The sequence below is a fragment of the Topomyia yanbarensis genome, chromosome 3, assembly GCF_030247195.1.
Source record: "Topomyia yanbarensis strain Yona2022 chromosome 3, ASM3024719v1, whole genome shotgun sequence".
In the NCBI taxonomy this organism is placed as follows: domain Eukaryota; kingdom Metazoa; phylum Arthropoda; class Insecta; order Diptera; family Culicidae; genus Topomyia; species Topomyia yanbarensis.
The window spans coordinates 134,958,290-134,979,076 of record NC_080672.1 but is presented as its reverse complement, the minus strand read 5'-3'; the positions used below and the strand labels follow the sequence as shown (position 1 = coordinate 134,979,076).

General features: G+C 37.4%; 2 protein-coding genes across 5 annotated transcripts in view; one reads left to right on the top strand and one right to left on the bottom strand.

Annotated features, from left to right (window-relative positions):
- LOC131693795 (lissencephaly-1 homolog) overlaps positions 1–20,787 on the bottom strand; it is a 163,314-nt gene that overhangs the window by 29,027 nt on the left and 113,500 nt on the right. The gene's annotated exons all lie outside the window — the stretch shown is intronic.
- Positions 1,398–20,742, top strand: LOC131693796 (elongation of very long chain fatty acids protein AAEL008004-like). The gene is made up of 6 exons (XM_058981938.1): positions 1,398–1,894; positions 19,672–19,862; positions 19,934–20,014; positions 20,079–20,241; positions 20,297–20,433; positions 20,491–20,742. The coding sequence occupies exons 1-6, from the start codon at positions 1,744–1,746 to the stop codon at positions 20,740–20,742; spliced, it is 975 nt and encodes a 324-aa protein (XP_058837921.1). The 5' UTR covers positions 1,398–1,743.

Sequence of the window (20,787 nt, the reverse complement as noted above, 5' to 3'; positions counted from 1 at the left end):
CAGCACGAGCTAACAGTTGAATAATAATAGAATGAAATAACCACTCTGCAGAATGAAATGCGCTGAGGCTGAATAGCGCGGCAGCAAAAACTGTGTGGTTGGTTTTTGTAAGGGATGTTCTGACATGGAAGGTATTAACTAAGGAACGGTATGCACCAGCTATAACTTTTCCGAAATATGCTGAAACAATAATTTTGTAAACCATTTGTACGAAATCTTAATTCTTCAAAGCTAACAGTAACCAATTAGATTACAACAATTTTCGTGAAACGAACAGTATTTCTGTTTCAATGCGGATTTTTTGCATGTTCTTCAACACAAATTTTCGACAATGATAATATAACTGGGACCTATATTTTGAAAGCGTCTTTGAATATGGGCCCAAGCTTGATTAAGGTTACAGATTTATTGGACTTGTCAGTTTATTATGAATAAAGGTAATTAAAAGGTTTAAAGGATAAATGAATGCCACCCTCACTGAACAATTCCCCAGCCATCTAAATCCCTCTTACGCAAGCCAATTAGAATATCTAACATTTTCCAACCACCTCCGAAAACAACAACTCCCATCCCCGTCCGCCGAGTACTCCTGTCAGCGTCTGAAAGAGTCTACCAAACCACTAACGAAATGCACCCCGATCTTCAAGTGTAACCGCGTGATCTTAGCCTAGAGAACTGGTTGCTGGTTGAAGGATCGGTTCTAACAGAGCTATTCTTCCAATGGCACTCTTGCAGCTGCTTACTATCCGAATCAACCATCTGTATCTGTAAATGCATAAGTTAGAATACCATACGAAAGATCAAACACGTATCAGCAAAACTGCAACCGAACTTTTCGACTATAGAACCCGCTGCTGTTGCCGCAGTCGCCGGTGGAAGTTCAGAAAGACGCTGGTGTACCACGAAAGTGAGTTTGTTGAATGGCACGAGGTGCGAGCTTGCAACGACCGAGCGCTTGACTTCACGTTGGAGCTTTTTACCACTCAAGGACATCTCCATCTTCGCGCTGTCGTTCTTCAGCCGGTGTCGGGTCAAAAGGAGGTGGAAGCATTTCTCGTTTACTTAGAAACTTTTGGGAGCGAATGATTTTCTCAGCTTCCATCTCTGTTTTGCGCGTTCATTCAGGCTTGATCACACCGGATCTATACTAGATTCGCTCATGTGTATATATATTATGCTTTACTACTTTTTCGGAAAAGCAAGTCAAGCTTATCGCCGAACTGCAACAGATAAACAGAGAGGGGTGATCTTCGTGCCACTACTAGGGAGCATACTGCGGTTTGGCAGGACTCGTGAATGGCTACAGAAGGGTTCGCGTTCTAGATCGTGAGGTTCGTAGCTTTTAGAGAAAAATCTTTCTGTACAGGCTAGAAAGAATTCAGTATTGCAACTACGTTCGTCCGCTTCGGAGTCACTGGGCTTGAGTTCTCGTCAAGTTACAAAAGTGTATTTTAAACTCCTTCAAAGTGTCAATATAACGTATAGCGGAAGTTCTCTTTGTGAAGAAAGTACTCTGTATCGGAATGTCGACATAAGGCCCTAGAATTTGGTCAAAACCAGTGATACTAGTAGTGCCTAGAAGGACATATGGGAATTATACCACCCTCAGTGAATGCCTTTGACGGTAGCTTGTTTGCTCGGTACGGTTTGAGCCTTTTTTAAATCCTAACGCGAGATAAAGATCGTGTGAGATCAGTGCACTGATTGTTGATGTTTCCGGAAGTCAGCAAATAATAAGTGAAAATGGTCACTATGGATTCTCGGGAGAACTTTACAGACATCTCCTGGGCGTCTAATTATATCATGAAGATGGCTTTGGACGAATATCAAACAGAGCGGAACTGGACACGTTTGATCTACCAGTATTGGGAGCTTGTAGAGGATTTGTTTGCAGGTAAATAAGTAATATGCGGGTTTTTTCTTGAAGTTTTAAATACGTCACATTTTTAGCAACAAAAAATTAAGATAAGAGCGTTTTATTATTAAAAGCTTTTAGAAGATCAATGTCACACTTTAATCATAAATATAAATAAATATATAAATAAACAACTGACATTCAAATCACTGAAATTCTGCATATTAACTCTTATAATATAATATATAAGAGTTAGTATGCAGAATTCCAGTGATTTGAATGTCAGTTGTTTATATATTTATATATTAATTTTCTATATAACAGAAAATCAAAGTTTTTGTTTCTCACGCATTTTTATGAGGACTCTATCAAAAACATTGTTACGTAATTATTGTTCAACGAAATTGTTTTGTTAAAATTATGTAGAATAACAAAATGAACACAACTTAAGTGTGTCCTTTGTTTTGTAACAGCAATGTGATGAACAATCGGATCGGGTTTATAGGCATGAAAAATAGCTATCATATGACAATGAAAATACAGAACAAAAAATAAGTTAAACAATAGTACACGCTACGTACTGAATCGATTTTGTGCAGTTACATTGTAAAGTGAAATAGATGGTGAAAAATAAATAGCTTCTTAACTGTCTACACTTTTGAGAATATGCTTGACAAGATGAGGAACTATATCATTTTTATGGAAAATTTGGTGAATAATCCTCTTACAAAAAAAGTATAAAGTATCTTCGAGACAGTAGCAAAGATTTTGAGAAAGGTATTACAAACAAGTTTGTTGAGGATATAAACACGAGCGTTTTGAGATGTTTAGGTTTTGAGATACACAATGCAACAGTTATTGGATAGCTTCTGGATATAGCAACGTATGCCGAAGGCTGTTTATTGGCGTTGATTGCAGTCGGTTAATTTTTCCTAACGGTTGACACAGGGTTGTTTGCTTATAGTTAATGTGTTTTCCTCCTTTGGATACAACAGTCAGAGGAAGACATGGGTTTGGTCAGCCACAAACCCATCGCACGAAGCAGTGAAATGGTTACCCCAAATATGGCTCATACTGGGTGTACTTTGTCCGTATTCCGACAATCTTTAAATGGGGTCGCACCAAGCGCAGTGCTACGATGTGTGAACGTACTTCGATTCTATTGTCTACTATGTATACAAGGAACTTGGTTTTAACGTTGTCATGTTCGAATAGATTTTACATGTTGTTCTTCGCAATGAAGTTTTCTGCCTAGGCTAAACTTCTCAAAGCTACCAATTTAGGTTTACGGACATGGTGTAACCGTATGTATCCTTGAGTTGAAACTCCATTTTTACTAATTGTTTTTTTGTAAGTGTTCCACTTCGTGCAGGCCTAACATGAGTAAATCAAAGTTGTGCTTCCCGTAGTACCGGCACAGTTATTTTCTGTAGCTCACTTGTTTGACTATGCAACTTGAGGTAACGATACTGTATTGTTTGTGCAGTGAATAAGCAACTAAATGGTAGATGGAATTGTTTGTTTACTTTACTGATAGCTTTTATTTTTGTACTGTGCAAGATGGGAAGGTGAAATAATTCTCACAGTTATTTACTGGCCTTGAATATCCTTTCCGTAGGCAGGGTTTACCGGAAATAAAAAAAAGCATTTTGAATTACAGTGTAGCCTCCGATTTTGTACTCGCCCGATTTTTTCTACCCCCGATTTTGTCAGCTCTTTAATCCGATTTTGTCAGCATCATATGAAAATATGTTTGATGGGCTCTACCACACGAACCAAGTCTAATTCGAGTATACCCTTTCTTGATTCTATTTTTCTTATATTCAAAAGATGCAAAATATGCAAAAATAAAAAAAAATATACTAAATAATTAGGCGCATCCTTTTTTAGAAATTCAACATATAAACATTTGCCATTCCCTTATCAAAAGCAATGATAAGACTAGATTTACTCCGCCATGCTTTAATAAAACTACTATAAAATATACCTAAATAAAACCAATTAGCATTTGGATTATTACTTAAGTAAGAACAAAAACGACAACAATAAGAACAAAAAAAAACTGGATGTTTTTTCGAGCTATGTTTTTTCGCGATTGGTCATTTCAATGTAGATTGTACCAAATTTCAATCACTAAACCAGATAGTGACTGTTCATAACGAACATAGTGAAAATATTTATCTAAACAAGCCCCGAACAAATATTAAAATGTATTTCAACTGTGATATCATAGTACAAACATAAAAATTACTGTGTAGTGTCTACAATTGATTTATTGGCGAGTAAAGAAATCAAAAATTAATAAATTAATAAATAATTAAAAATATAAACAAATAAATCATCGAATAATTAATGAAATAGAAGAAAAAACAAACATAAATAAATAGAAAAATGAGTATTATTTTTATATCATTTTTATTTTTTTTGAGAGTTGTCCTACTGGAGCTATAGAGCTAGGTTCTCAGAAGGGCTCCCCGTCAGAATCACCTACTACAATTTGCAGACGAGACAGGCAATGTCGCCCACTAAACTGCTTTAGGCCAATTGTAGCGGGCCGTGATTCTGAATGTGATATTCATTGTACGGTTCAGGTATGTACGGGCGTAGGGACTCGCGATCGCGTGTATCATTGCGAAGAGCTCGAGCATTTGTACGTTAACGTGTTCGATCGCGTGTGCGTTTGTATGTCGCGTGTGCTACGTGTATGTAACTTCGCGTGTATAAATTCTATTTTATAACCGTGTGCCGTTCGCATATTCGCGTGTGTTCTTGTATAACGCGCGCAGACCGTGAATCTTTTTTTTATCTTTTTTATCTTTTTTTTTACTTTATTTTTGGTGTACGGCTAAGATGCTAAAAGAGAGCGAGATCTTCCATATCACTAGAGTTACCGGCGATGTCTGCATGGAACGTGTTGTTTAGTGGAAATGAACTTTATTTTTTTGATTGGTCCTACTGAATGTATGGACCTAAGTAAATAGGACAGAGAGTAATGGTTTCCGAACGTGACCGATTCATGAACGCGCGAAAACGGACGTCTGTAGGTTCGCGTTTGAGACAGCGTTTGAAATTTCGTAAGTACTAAAACGTTCTCCGTATTACCGGGTGTTATTAAATTTGCGCGATCGCGAACGTAGGTGTGCGTTGTACATCGCGAAGGGCTTAAGCGTTCATATGTTAACGTGTTTGTCAGGTGTGCTCGCGTTCATGTGATTTTGCGTGTGCAAGACTGGATTTTGTAACCGTGTGGCCATTCCTATATACGCGTGTGTTCTTGGATGGTCACGCGGACCTTCATTCTGATAGTTAGTTTTCGGTGTACAATTCACATTCTGACAGGGAGTAAGTTACCCCATATCACTAGAGTCCTCGGTCATGTCGCCATGTAACGAGGTGTCCAGTGGATGTGAGAGCTTTCTTTTTTTAATTGGTCCAATTGAAGGCATGGACCTAGTCTGCTGATATCAAGGATAGAAACATCCGGAAGTGACCGATTCATGATCGTGCGACCGCGGGAGTTTTTAGGTTCAGGTTTGAGAACGCGTTTGAAAATTTATAGGAGCTGAGACATTCACTTAATCACCAGATGTTATCATGTTTACGAGATCGCGGGTGTAGGTGCCGCGGATGGTCCCGAAGGGCTCAAACATTTGTATATGAACGTGTTTGTCACGTGTATGTGACTTCGCGTGTATAATTTAGATTTTATAATGATGTAGCGTGTATTCTTGTTTGATCGCGGTTCAGGTTTGAGACCGCGTTTGAAAATTTATCGGAGCTGAGACATTCACTTTATCACCAGATGTTATCATGTTTACGAGATCGCGGGTGTAGGTGCCGTGGATGGTCCCGAAGGGCTCAAACATTTGTATATGAACGTGTTTGTCACGTGTATGTGACTTCGCGTGTATAATTTAGATTTTATAATGATGTAGCGTGTATTCTTGTTTGATCGCGCACGAACCGTCAGTCTGATGCTTAATTTTTAGTGCATGGTACAGATGGTAGAAGAGAGTCCGCTTCCCCATATTACTAGAGTTCCAGGTCATGTCTTTACTTTATTAAATTAATGTAATTATTAAATTAATTTAATTAGTATATGCACGATGACGAATTCGACCGATAAATGGACACATAATGACTTCTACTGTGTGCCCCGTCCACGAATACCGCCATCAAATTGTGGAACAATATTTGCATACATGGCACACAGCAAAAGTCAATGCACGTCGACCCGCCAGTCGGTCACATCACCGCGCACAGACCAGTGGTTGAGCGTTGGTATGCGCTGGTGCAGAGTATGAAGAAACATAGAACATAAAAAAGGCGCATAAGCCCTCTCGGTTTCCACGATGTACCACTATCGAGGCGTAATGCAATAATTATCTTAAAGCAGTTTTTTTAGAGAAGTATTGTGCAATTGGTCCAATACATATGACATACACCACAAAACAACTTTTTCGAAGTTTCTTCGAGGATTCACTATCGCTCCCTTAATTTTCAATATTTTGCAATGAAAACTATAAAAGTATTGTTCAAAAGTTTTTTTATTATATAAAAATCGAATGAAAATACTAGCACTCTGAATCGCCAAAACAAATAAAAAAGCCTCTTTTTACCAAAATAACCCCCTTCCCAAGTTCATTGTTTACCGCGTACTGCAACCAGTCCATGACACAGCTTTTTAAAACGCCATACTCGTGCTGAAAATTAGTAGCATCTAAAATGTCCCTTTTAGAAGTAGTTTTTTCGGAGAAATTGTTACTGATTGTGCTTCTACAGGAATACACGGTGCAATGATAAACTAACCTATAATTAAGATAAAGTTTTTTTCATAGTGATTTAGATAAGGACTAATTTGTAGCTCGTGTTGTTCCAAACAAAGTTGCTGAAGACATTGTATATCTAGCTTTCAAAATCCTCAAGTTAGGGATCAATTTATTTATTAATTTATGTATCAATTTATCCCCTAAAATTCTTTGTATCATCTACAAAATTATTTGCCGTATTGAAACGCGTATTTTTGCGGGACAAAGTAGCTTATTGATATACGTGTTCAATATAAAGTTGAAACTATAAAGTTGAAACTATTTACTAGGGTGGCAGTTATTTTAGTCGAATTTTGTCCATCGTCGGTCATAAAATAATGGTTTCAAAAAAAAATCAGCCGTTTTAACATAAGCACCAAAGCATTTCATGTTTTATATCGGAAATACATGTATTTTTCGTATGTTTTATATGAAAATTCGTAACTTTTTTCAAAGCGATGGAGATTTTTTTGAAATTTGGTGGGTCCCTAGCACACTATGAAAGGTTTCAAATGAAAAGTTGTCCGATTCTTTAAAATTTTAAAAAAAATTACAAAAATGCTTAGATTTCGGGGTTTTAATATTTTTTTTTGTTATTTTTTTCATTCATATAATTTTTATTTTGAATCCTTTCATAGTGTTCTCAAGCTCTACCAAGTTTCAATTTTTTCGTTTGCTTTGAAAAAAATTATGAATTTTAAAATAAAACGTATGAAAAAATACACGTATTTATTAACTTCAATCGCTTTGGGGCATGGGCATGGGTATTAAAATGATCCAATTGCATGGTAATTGATTGAGCAAATGTAAGAAATAGCTGTGATTTCAGGTTTATGTTACTCAGTGTATCATCGTGAAACGTTTAGGACTGAAATATTGGTGTTAGAAAAACATTTACAGTTTCGACAGAAACAATAAATTTCAGTAATTAATTCGATCCATCGCTCTTTAAATCCCGCGTGTTTTTTGAGAAAGGTCAATAAGCATACTGTCAAAATTTACTTTGAGAAGAAATTCTGGACAAACCATTAATCGCCGATTATAAATCACAGCAATAGACGAAAGAGAAAACTTCTCTTTCATAAAATCATAAAATGTCAACAACCATTCTCGGCGAGTAACGGTTTGTCCGGAATTTTCTCTCAAAGTGAATTTTTACAGTATGCTTATTGGCCATTCTCAAAAAACACGCGAGAAATAGTAATAACATTTTACATTAAATTCCAGCAGGTTATTATTTTCTGAATTTTCCGCAAAGTAGTTAATCACATTCTGGACCAAATTTTAATAGGAATGGTCTTCAATTTCTGCACAATGACGGTCTGTGTGAGCGAATATGTATAAAAAGTAGTTTTCCTAATTAATTTCCATACAAACTTTTAACGCTATGCGACCTCTACAACTGTGAGGGAAACACCTATTTTTGTTAAGTGATAAATTACCAAAAATGTTTCGAATCATTGGATATTTTTTCGGTACAACGGAAAATAAGTGATTGTGCTTCATCCAGAACAGTTTTAGATGGTGAAAAATCATGTAGGCTAATGAAACGACAATTGGCCTTATTCATGCGGTGGTAACAGATGCACAGAATAGAACATTTGTTTTAATTTTTGCAAATTTTCCAAGCAGGGAAAAATTTTGGACAGGATCTAACAAAATAAGGTTTTTTGGTATTTCGGTTTCTCCTCGTCAGTAACTAACACCAATTTAATGCTAGATGCATAAGTCCAAACCAGAGGTTCTGTTTGCGGATGAGGAATGTGAACCGAAACCGTATTTTGGTACGAGAACCAAACGCCTGGTACCATGCAAAATTCTCAAACAGGGAAATGTTTTGAACTGGACCAAATTTTTTGTGCAAGAGGACACAAGACCTACCAAGGTATGGTTTTTAGTGTTAACTAGCGCAAATTCGGTGCCGGTTTGAACTTATCTTACTAGCGTTAAGTAGGTATTAGTTACTGACAAGATGAATTCGAAACACTAAAAAAACATACATTTGTTTTCATTTATATAGAATATTGAGTGTTGCCTATTAAAATTGAATCATATAGATATATATTAGGGCGGCACAAAAATTGACTTTTTCGAAACACCACTCAATCGAATAGTAATTGGTTCCAGAAGCCCCATTCCAAATACAAACTTGTTCGGATGCTTCTGATTTACTCACGAAAATTTTAAAGTTTGTATGTTAAAAAAAAAGAAATATTGACAATGAAAACAATAAATTCATTAAAATATGCCAGCAATCTTATGTACCCTAAAATCCTAAGATGTATAGCTGAAGATGAACGGATCAACATTGCGGAAGACTGAAAATTGATCCGATTTTTTGCTAAAAAGATGTTCAAATATAATGTTATATGCTGCCTTTCTTTCTCGCACATGCTTAGAATACGACATTTTCATAAATTCTTTTGATCTTCGAAGTTGAATAACTTTGTCCAAAAACCTCCAATCATTGTGTAACTTTCAACAAATTTGTTCGTTATTAAAAAAGCTACACTATCTGAAGCTTTGAAGTATACAGAGTAACTATAGAAGGATTTATTGATTTTTTTTTCTATATGTTTCCCCATAGAAACTCCTAAACTCTTTTGAATTATCTAGAGTTATAGGAAAATGCTCATATTCAGCATATGGTTTGCAGAGCTAATTACCATTTGATTTAGCAGTGTTCAGAAATAAGTTCCCGGCCTAATATATACGGAATAGTACACTGATACTGTTACAATCATTCATAATGTAGACTCTGTCAGAAGTTATTGTAAGAAAATAATTTGGGCCTTTTCCTGCTATGGCATAGGCTCTTCACCCTATCAAATAAATCAAACCATAGAAAAACGGTAAATTTGACTGATCTTAAAGTTTGTTCTATCTGTCTTCCAAGTTTGAGTCATAAGACATGAGTACCTTGAAAACGAAAATGTTACCTATAACATGTACATGATCACCATTTTAGATAGAGTTATATACATGGTCACCACTGACGGCTACGTGTGTAAAAATAAATCACTACCGTAAACATAACAGTAGCTGCCGCCTCCGTTGTCATGGAAAACCAGTGCTGCATTGATTTTCCCCATGTAATGTCAATGGCATGGTTACAATTTGCGCTACCATACGATAGAGACAAGAATCACTTGATGGGAGACGAGTTTTTCAATCCTTTGCCACCTAGACTCTGGTCTACCGCCCGTAGATGCATTGCCATCACTGCATCAGCACCGAGAACTGCCACGGGCTGTGACGAGTTACGGAACTGCAAGACGACCAAACTGTGCAAATCGCTCTGACCCTGAAGTCCTTGAGACGGATCAATGAAATCAATGAAACTGGAACAAGACTACACATTAGCTCTGCCTCGTTGTGTTGTGCTGTACGGACTGAACGAATGGATTTGTTTGTGGTCAATGGTATGTAGACAGTGTGGGCTTGATTCTACTAGTTTTTTGGATTTCTTCATTTGTTCCACAGATTTCTAAGGCGATCTTAATACACAATTAAAGTTTGGCAGTGTAGCTTATCATTGACATGGATTCTGTGAAATTTGCATATATGGTAAAGAGATTATTTTGATACTACAAGCGATGGAAGGCCTAAAATTGGCATCATGATATTTGCTTCGTTCCTAAGAAACAATATAATAACAAAAATGGCCTATGAATTGTGGAAGTTTTCTGTTTGAGCATAACGAAAACTTGAATGAAACACCCCAATTACAGCACAATCATTTGAGCTAATACGTTAAGTAAATTTGGCATATGCTGGTCTAACTAACCAATAATAATATAGACAGGGCAAAAATAGGCTCATTTCTCAACAACACAAATTAAAAGCATGAGAATGGTCAAGAGTTTTCTTTGTTGTACGGGATTAATGTCGAGCATTTCAAAAAACCAAAATAACAATAAATCCAATTCGATCCATATCATCATAATAAATAGTAAATTATCATGAAAGTTCAGAGGAATTTATTGTTACCGCACGTAACCTTAGTAAGGTACGGTGAACCTGACCTTGCATAACGAAGGCCACAAATGCAATAAATTTCTGTTGTTTCGTTAAACGGACCGCCTTTTATTTTCAGAAGATGATCAGTTGGAAATGAATGTTGAAGTGTAACTCGCAAAACAGATATGTGCTTCAAGAACCAACCTCCGTGTCGTTTAAAGACTCATTTCTGAAGATTTTGATCCGCCCATTCAATCGCACGAGTTCTGGCGCTCGTGGGAAAAAAAGCAAATTAAAAACGAAAATAATTATCCAGCAGTCCTTCCCTTCTTTCTCTAGGTTATGAAGCCTTCCATCATGTTCCTGCATTGTGGAACAAACTGTGGCGTGAAAGGGAATGCTGCAATAATCGACCTTCTTAGTGCAGCGATGGAATAATATCTTTGTTTCCTTGTTCGGCTGTCCGAGAACCGAGAAATCCGCAAGTTATGACGCCGGATGCAACTGTACTGGACAACGGGAAGGTTCTGATTTTCTTTTGTTTACTTCTATTTTCTCACCCGACGCTACCAGGCAGCACGTCGTTGAGTTATGACGCTATCAATATAATCGCAATGGATTGTCGGTTATTCTTAATTTGAATGTTATTGATTTATGAATGGGTTTTTAGCGCAGGCACTGGGTGTTGTTTCGCATCGTGATAAACTCGTACGAAGAACGGCGAATATCAAAGATTTCGTTGTGATTATTTGCGCTCACTTATCGTACCTATCACAAGGTATCACCATTTGAGATTATCCCACAGGATACGCAGTAATGAACATGTATAAGGGATGTAAGTTTCAGGTATGTTAGATGGACTTGGTTCTCTTTAAACCATTAACCAGTGCTCTTAAATATTAATATTCTCAGGGCCACTTTTTTTTTTTGAGAGTTGTCCTACTGGAGCTGTAGAGCTAGGTTCTTGGAAGGGCTCCCCGTCAGAATCACATACTACAATTTGCAGACGAGACAGGCAATGTCGCCCAATAAAACACTGCAATAGGCCAATTGTAGCGAGCCGTGATTCTGAATGTGATATTCATTGTACGGTTCAGGCATGTGCGGGCGTAGGGACTCGCGATCGCGTGTATCATCGCGAAGGGCTCGAACATTTGTACGTTAACGTGCTCGATCGCGTTTGTATGTCGCGTGTGCTAACGTGTATGAACTTCGCGTGTATAAATTCTATTTCATAACCGTGTGCCTTTCGCGTATTCGCGTGTGTTCTAGAATGATCGCGCGCGGACCGTGAATCTGATACTTAATTTTTTGTGTACGGTTCAAATTCCAGAAGAAAGTGGGTTCTTACATATCATTAGAATTCCCATTCATGTCGCCGTAGAACGCGTGGTCTAGTGGATATGAGCTTTATTTTTTTTTTGGATTGGTCCAACTGAATTTATGGACCTAAATTGCTAGAATGAAGGCTAAAGATTTCCGGACGTGACCGATTCATGATCGCGCGCGTTTGCGGGTTCGCGTTTGAGACCGCGTTTGTAACTTCGTAAGTACTAAAACGTTCACACAATTGCCGGAGTGTTATCAAGTTTACGCGATCGCGGGCATAGGTGTGCGTAGGTGATCGCGAAGGGCTAAAGCGTTCGTATGTTGACGTGTTTGTCGCGTGTGGTCGCGTGTATGTGACTTCGCGTGTATAAATTCGATTTTGCAACCGTGCGGCCATTCATATATTCGCGGACCGTCATTCTGATCTTTAGCTTTCGGTGTACGGATCACATTCTGACAGGGAGAGAATTACCCCATATCACTAGAGTTTCCGGGCATGTCGCCATGGAACGTTTTGTCTAGTGGATATGGGAGTTATTTTTCAATTTTATTATTTTTTTTATTAATTAACAAGGACCTAGACTGTTGGTACCGAGGATAGTCTTCCGGACGATCCCGATTCATGATGGCGCGAGCGCGGGAGTTTATAGGTTGACGTTTGAGATCGTGTTGCTAAGTTTATGAGTGCCGAGATTTTCACCTTATCACCGGGGTGTACTCATGTTTGCGAGTTCGTGGGCGTAAGTTGCTTGGAAAATCGCGAGGGGCTCTAACGTTTGTGCGCTGACGTGATTTTGTAACGTGTGTTCTTGAATGGTCGCGCGAACCGTGAGTCTGATATTAAATTTTCGGTGCGCGGTTAGAATTCTGGCAGAGAGTGGGATCGTTTATATCGATAGGGTTCCCGGTCATGTCGCCATGAGACGTGTTGTCTAATAGGTATGGGCGTATTTTCTTAATTGGTCCAGCTGAAGGCATGGACCTAGGCTTCTAGGATCAAGAATAGACTTCCGGACGTAATCGATTCGCAATCGCGTGCACGAGGGCATTTTTGTAGGTTCCCGCTTGAGACCGCGTTTGAGAATGTGTGAGTGTTAAGACGTTCACTATCACCATCTTTGCTGACCCAGCTGAAGGCGGGTGTAGAATGGCAGTATAGGACTCAAAAAGAAGAAATAAAGGACAATATATGAGAGACGTAATAGATTAGATAGGTATAAGATACAGCTGAATTTATGATCATCACATGAAAGACATACATTAGTACTTCAAACTCTACCAATACTTGAATAGCCAACCACCACATATAGCAGATCCTTTCTTTTTTTATGTCGTTAGCCGTGCATTGGAGAATGCCTAAAACTCTGAACTAGGCCCCGTCAAGTCCTGTCCGTCATCTGTCCGTCTCGTCCTGTGGTGTCTGGGGCTTCCAGGTTACATGCATTCACCAGACGCGACTAGCTTATGTCAGCTTAATTGTGCACTGGTTTGGTAGAATCGAGGCGATCATCGAAATGATAGATCCTACGAGTGAATGCACTTGGCCCAGTCACCTGTCGAGCATTTGTATATTTGCGAGTTTGAATGTTTACGTGTGTATGGGAAGTGTTGTGTGTTGAGATATGTGTGTTACCTGTAAATAATAAGTTAATACAAATAATATTTAATGTGTTAAAATAAGACATGTGTAATATGCTACTTGCAGTTTTTGGTCGTTCCTACTTATCTGATTAAATTGAGTATGAGAGTACATCTCAATTCTTCTAAAACCTGGCGACGTCTGATGGTAGCGAATAGTCATTGTTGGCAGCAATGTTACCCTTTTTTGATTAATGAACTCGGAGAGGTCATCATAGGAATGTGACGCATGAGACCGAAAATAAATAAAACAAAATGAAATAAAGAGAAGAGTTAGTATTATTATTGAGTATTATTTGAACAACACACATGTAACATGCAATAAAACTACTTGGAATCGTCTAAATGCCAGAAAATGATATATATTTACTATTAACGACAATTGCATTCCGTTAAAAGTTTCTCATGCTATGCTGACCGAGAATGGATGATTGATGTGCGTCGGTAAATTAATCGTACCTTCATTTATCCAATCCGAATGAGTCGAATCGAATGCACGAATTGAACACCGATAAAAAGAGATCCAAAGAAGGATTACCCACTATTCTATCATATAAGCCAGTTCTGCATCCATTCCCTGACCCATATGTCACAAATACTCAGACGAACACATACACAGATAGACATATGACTAGCACATAACAATTTTACAATAGTTCTAAAAACTACAATTATTACAACACAACACAACTAATAGGGTTCAACTGTTATTTTTTTAAATGCGCCTGTGCACGTTGACGAGGTCGACCGATAAATCGACACACAATGACTTCCACTGCGGCCCGTGCTCAAAAAGACAGCCGTTAAGCTGTTGAACAATGTCTGCAAACACAGCCCACAGAAAAAGTCACTCCACGGCGACCCGCCAATCGGCCATGCCAGTGTGCACAGGCTCTTAGCTGACTGCTAGTTTGGGCTGGTGCAGAGTATGAAATATCAAAAACATTAAAAAAGGCCCATAAGCCCTCTCGGTCTCCTCGATGGACCACTATCGAGGCGTAATGCAATAACCATCTTAAAGCAGGTGTCTGCTCAAATATGCTTGAAAATGTTTGCAATACCGTCAAACCCGACAACCTAGGAGAGGGATCATATAAGCCAGATCTGCATCCATTCCCTGGTCCATATGTCACAAATACTCAGAAGACCCACATACACAGATAGACACACGACTAGCACACAACTGTACACTAGCACCAAAAACTACAATTATTACAACACAACACAACTAATAGGGTTCTACTGTTATTTTTTTTAAGGTTGGACAGATAATGCGCAAAAATCGCAAACGAAAAAAGCAGCTCCCCTCCACACCGCATGCCAGATCCCCACAAAAATCAATCAGCGCATGTAGAATGTTGTTACATTACTGCTGACCGACTCCCATGAAGACCAGACACACGGTGCGGAAAAAACCGCCTCCCCCGTCCGCGAATTCCACCATCTCTCCGTCCAACCCCAATGCGCCTGTGCACGTTGACGAGGTCGACCGATAAATCGACACACAATGATTTCCACTGCGAGCAGTGCCCACAAAGACTGCCGTTAAGCTGTTGAACAATGTCTGCAAACACAGCCCACAAAGAAAGTCAATCCACGGCGACCCGCCAATCGGCCATGCCAGTGCGCACATGCCCTTAGCTGACTGTTGGTTTGGGCTGGTGCAGAGTATGAAATAACACAAAACATAAAAAAGGCCCATAAGCCCTCTCGGTCTCCTCGGGGCACCACTAGCGAGGCGTAATGCAATAATCATCTCAAAGCAGTTGTCTGCTCAAATATGCTTGAAGATGTTTGCAGTACCGTCAAACCCGTCAACCTACGAGAGGGTATTAATATTCTCAGGGCTACTTGAAATAGAAACAGATTTATTCACCCTCATGCGTTTAAGGTAATCTTTTGGTTGTTTTGCTTCTTCGTTTTCATTGACCCCATAAATTATTTGCAAACCTCAATAGATTTCTATAATATATAGACACGTTAGGGTCCAAATGCAAAAAAAGTTAAAGTTTTTTGTTGATATTAAAAATTTCGTTTCAAAATAAATAAATGCGCCCATGGTTTTGGGTCTTAATATTTTTATTTTTTAAAGTGTGGATACAAAACAGCAAATCTAACAATGCACAGCATGCACACTAGGCTGCATGGCGTATCCACATTAACCCTCTGCTGCCCAAATTTTTGTTTCGCTTAAGGGGTTATATACAAAGTTGGAACTAAAAAAATCGAAAAAAAAATTTGTTGCATATTTTGAAAATATCTGTGCGAAATTTCATCCAGATCGGAGCACTAGATTTCAAACTACAGCCGTTCGCAGCGTGCTGGTTCTTCCACGTATGAAGTTAGCACAAAACTTTAAACGCAATTATCTCGGAACTAAGTTGATTGAAGAGTACCGTTGCGGTGAACGTGATATCGCAAAAACTATTCATCCGATTTTCATAAATTTTTTTTTGAATTGTTTGTATTTACATTCTCGTGTACTTGAACGGTTCTTTTTTCATCCAAAAAAACTCTGCCAAAAAAACTCGCTACGGGGGATGGGCTATAACTCCGCCAACCTTCAATATTTTTTTTAATTCAACTTGTTTTTTCGAACTTCGATACACTACCAACGAGTTGTCTTTTGCATTTTTCAAAAAAAAAAATGCATAAAACGCTTTAAAAAAATATGGAACTTAGCTCAATTTTTCGCCACAACTTTGTACATAACCCTTTAAAAAAGCTATTGTAGATTGTTTTTGTAATGAGAAAGTCGAAAAATATATTGCCAACTTACGAAAGCTACATATTTTTCATTTAACCGCCAAAATGTCCAACATGGTCATTTTACGAGTCAAGATTTTAATGCCAATAACTTGTATTTCCGCATCGTTCACAACACAATTTCCTAGCTATAGAGGAGTACTACAAGCTAGTAACTTAAACATATTTTTTATTTTGTCCAAAAACATTTTTTAACTAAATTACAATGCCACACCCAAAATAGTTTTCCTCAAATTTTCAACTTTCAGCGTTTAATGTACTCAACATAGTGATTTCACAATGCAAACATAGTGGTGAGAACATACAATATTGTTTTGAACATTCTATAGCGATTTTCCCGTAACCCGCCAAAAGGCGCTGAAATTTTCATTAAAATGCCAAAAATCTGTCATCTGTGTAAAAGAATCTGTGACCAAAAATTTGTGACACAAATCTGTGACATTATAAAAAAAAATCTGTGGATATGGTAGCCCTGATTCTTGATGGGTCACATCGTTAGCATTTCGACAGGCAGCATCGAGTGATTATAAGAGTAACATGATCATCTGTGATGGGATAATATTTTAACTTTCGTTTTGGATAGTAAAATACTGCAAAATGCATGGACAAATAAATGATCTTATCACGGAAAACCATTGTTCCAAATCGAAATCAAATGTTTGTGGAATTTTAAATAAGACCGTAGAATATTTATTACTGTCTAAGAATATTGTGTGATTCGAAACTCCATAAACATCATAAGAAGGAAGACATAAATAGAAAATAATAAACGTGATAACCAATCAAACTTAACATATTCATACAGGGTGTTTGGTTCATGACTAAGAATCTCTTGAGGGGTGATTGACAGTCATATTTGAGAAAAAAAAGTTCTACACATGCCTTCAAATCTCAACCGTTACAGAGTTATTGAACTTTTTGTGTAAAAAACTTGTTTGTTTTAAAATACTTCCAACTCAAAAATTATACTTTGTATTTTAAATCTTTTAGTGCCATTCGAAAAGTGATAAAATTTCCTATTGAATGGTGTTCTCATATCTTTCAGTTAATTAGTTTTAATTACCTTTTAGTTGTGAAGTAGTCAAAAGTTAGTGCTTTTGAGGAGGTTTTTGTTCATTTTCTCAAAATAATGAATTATGATTATAGCAATATCTATCATCCAAAAGTTGGGTTTTAGGACGATTCATAATTTGTTCTTCAATATCGTGTTCCCATCTCTTCACATTTATTTGTAATTTCATTACCAAACTTTTCCCGTAAACGACTTGCAAGTGCTTAAAAGACTAATCTAAAAAAAATATCCTTTATATCGCTATTTCCAAGGTTTTGTTGGAAAGCTGAGAAAATTTCCTTTCGATGTATGTACAAATATCTTTTAGTTAAGTGTACTAAATGACTTTTTACTAGTAAAATAACTCAAAATTGGCGTTTTTTGGAGAGTTTTGTAATTATTCTAATTATTAATCAACTAAATTTATCGTTACTATTGTTCAGAGGTTCTTAACCATGAACCAAACACCCTGTATATGAAAAGCAAATTAATATACTAAATATGCATCGATTTCCATCTGTACGGAATCGAAAGTCTTTTTTTAATGTTTACAACCATTTGATGCAAACATTACATATAGAAGGGATAGGTTGATGGAACGATTGCCTCGGACCCCGGTCTAACCTGTATACGAAATGGGTCATCGGAATTCAGTAGATCTAACATCTACCCAAATCTAACCTGTATACGGAATGGGTCATCAGAATTCAGTAGAGCTAACATCTACCCAAATCTTTGAAACAAATTATTTCTGTGAATAAATACACGGAAAGGTCTTTTTTCTGTTAATCTCTGCTAGCTAGTGGAAACTGAAGTGATTAACATGCACATACACACATACACTAGTAGAAATATGTATTCAACATTGTATTCGATTTAAGTTATCATTATTAGTGTTGTGAAATCCGCATATATGGGAAAAAGTTACAAAGGTGACATAGGATCATATTTTTTGAAAATTCAGCTTTGTTGCTAGTGTTGAAAGCATGTTAGAATAAATGGTGTCCAAATATCGTTAAATTAAATTAATCGAGCCTTGAGAAGTAAGTTATCTATTAGTAAGTTTTTACACAATGTTTTCGTTTTATCCATAAAACAAATTTCTCCATTCGGATTTTCCATTTTCATGAAACTAAAGAACATAAAAAATCAAGGCATCGCCGGCACTTTCTACCATGTTTCGTCGTGCAATCCCGTTTGCTTTTCTTAAACATAAATTATATCGGGTTCGATTAAAATTTAAAAAGTTCTAAAAATTGAAAAAAATATCACTCGTTATAACTCGAGAACAAGTGAAATTTCAACGATTAACGATTTCTGATGAAGTATAAAGAATACTGCAACCAATACATTTTTGAAATTGCTTTGGCATTAAGGAGGATCTTAGGTTTCAGAAATATCCTACGAACTCAGGGTAAGTCCTGGAAACTTCATCGAATTCCTACTAGTTTCAAGAAAGAGTCAACATACTCTGAAATGCCGTGTGAGCTTTTTGTTTACTCGAGAATCAAATATGTTTGTCTTAACATAAGACACGCTCAAAACCTATCAAATATGGTGTATCCACATCATTATTGCATAGTCGGTCTTCAAGGTACACGGGCATTGTGTATTAACTATATTCATGATATATGGCGTTTTTTGATCGATTTTTTCGTCAATAGGCTCTGTTTTGAGCATATTTTTTTATTTCAATTATAGAGGTTTTAACCTTAATGTCATTCACCTCTTCGGGTTAGAAAAATCTCTTATGAAAAATTTCTAATCCTATGTGCGGGGTCGGGACTTGGACCCAGGTGCACAGCGTACAAGGCAATCGATTTACCAACTACGCTACGCCCACCCCCTTGTTTCGAGCATAGTTCAGCGTGCATATATTACAAAAAAATGTTATTCTGATCATGTAGTGATTGTAACGTACAATCGAAGTACAAATCTGTCGGTTTTTCTTGGATGGATTAGGTTGTGTATGTAACTCAAACACAACTTCACTTGTTCACGATCCAGACTCAAACAATGATGTTCATGATCCGTCCAATGATCGATTGATTTTAACTGATGAATTTGGATTTAAACTTGGTAATATAAAACAAATAATACAAGCTATCGATCTGAATCACACGAGCACATGCTCAGTTGCAGCGACAAAAACTTTTTCGATTGAAGCTAATCTCCACAAGTTCTAAGAATTCGTATTTTTTATAATTAACTAATTACATCTGATGGTTTTCTGTTTTACTCTACTCTTTAATCACGAAAATTAGATCCCCGTGCAAGAAATCTTCCCTTCATGGATAACCCCCTACCAACACTAGGAATGATTACGACATATCTCGCGTGGGTTCTGGTGATTGGACCAACGTATATGCGAGATCGAAAACCCCTACAGTTGACCAGGACTCTGTTCTATTACAATCTGTTCCAGGTGCTACTGAGCGCTTACATGTTCTATGAGGTATGATGTTATGTTTAAGTTGGAACTTTTAAGATTCTGCAATGGACACGTGAATCTTATTTTCTTTACAGCATTTGATGGCCGGCTGGGCGCGTGGTTACAATTTTATTTGTGAACCTGTGGATTACTCCGATAGTGTCCTATCCAGAAGGGTAAGATTATATGTGATTTTCGCAGTGTTTTATTATACTGGTAATGCTCTTCCCATCATTTCAGATGTTTGATTTATGTTACATATACTACCTGTCAAAGTTGACAGAATTTGCAGATACTGTTTTCTTTGTACTGAGAAAAAAGAAATCACAAATATCCTGGTTACATCTGTACCATCATTCGTTGACGCCGATTGAAACTTGGATCTTAACCAAGTTTTTAGCCGGTATGACAGACAATTTCATAGTTATAACAACAACTAATTTTATTTTATTTTGCAGGAGGCAACACTACACTGCCGAACATAATCAACAACTTTGTCCACACGTTGATGTACTTCTACTATCTACTTTCGTCGATGGGTCCCCAGTATCAGAAGTATCTTTGGTGGAAGAAGTACATGACAGAGATTCAAATAGTAAGTTGGTTCGTCACTATCCGGATTTAGCTAACCTAATTGTATTAAATCTTGAAGGCTCAATTTATCATCTGTATCATACACGCCGTCATCGCACTGGTCACAGATTGCACATTTCCGAAGTTCATAACGTTTCTGCTGTTGTGCAATGCCGTCATATTCTTCGTATTGTTTTTGAACTTCTACCTAGACAATTACAAGAAGGTATCTGCAAGAACTAAAGTTGACGTTAGTGAGAGTTTATTAGATGCGGAGAACAACAACTGTGTGTTGTTAAAAGCAACGCTCAATGAACGGCGGAATCAGTGATGAATGTAGACTGTAAGCAAAACATAAAACACAAACCAAGTCTGA

Bases quoted from the DNA above. Each gene is read 5' to 3' on its own strand.
- LOC131693796 (XM_058981938.1), top strand. From the start codon at position 1,744: ATGGTCACTATGGATTCTCGGGAGAACTTTACAGACATCTCCTGGGCG. The intron at 1,895-19,671 runs GTAAATAAGTAA...CACGAAAATTAG, and splicing joins TGTAGAGGATTTGTTTGCAG to ATCCCCGTGCAAGAAATCTT. The intron at 20,434-20,490 runs GTAAGTTGGTTC...TAAATCTTGAAG, and splicing joins ACATGACAGAGATTCAAATA to GCTCAATTTATCATCTGTAT.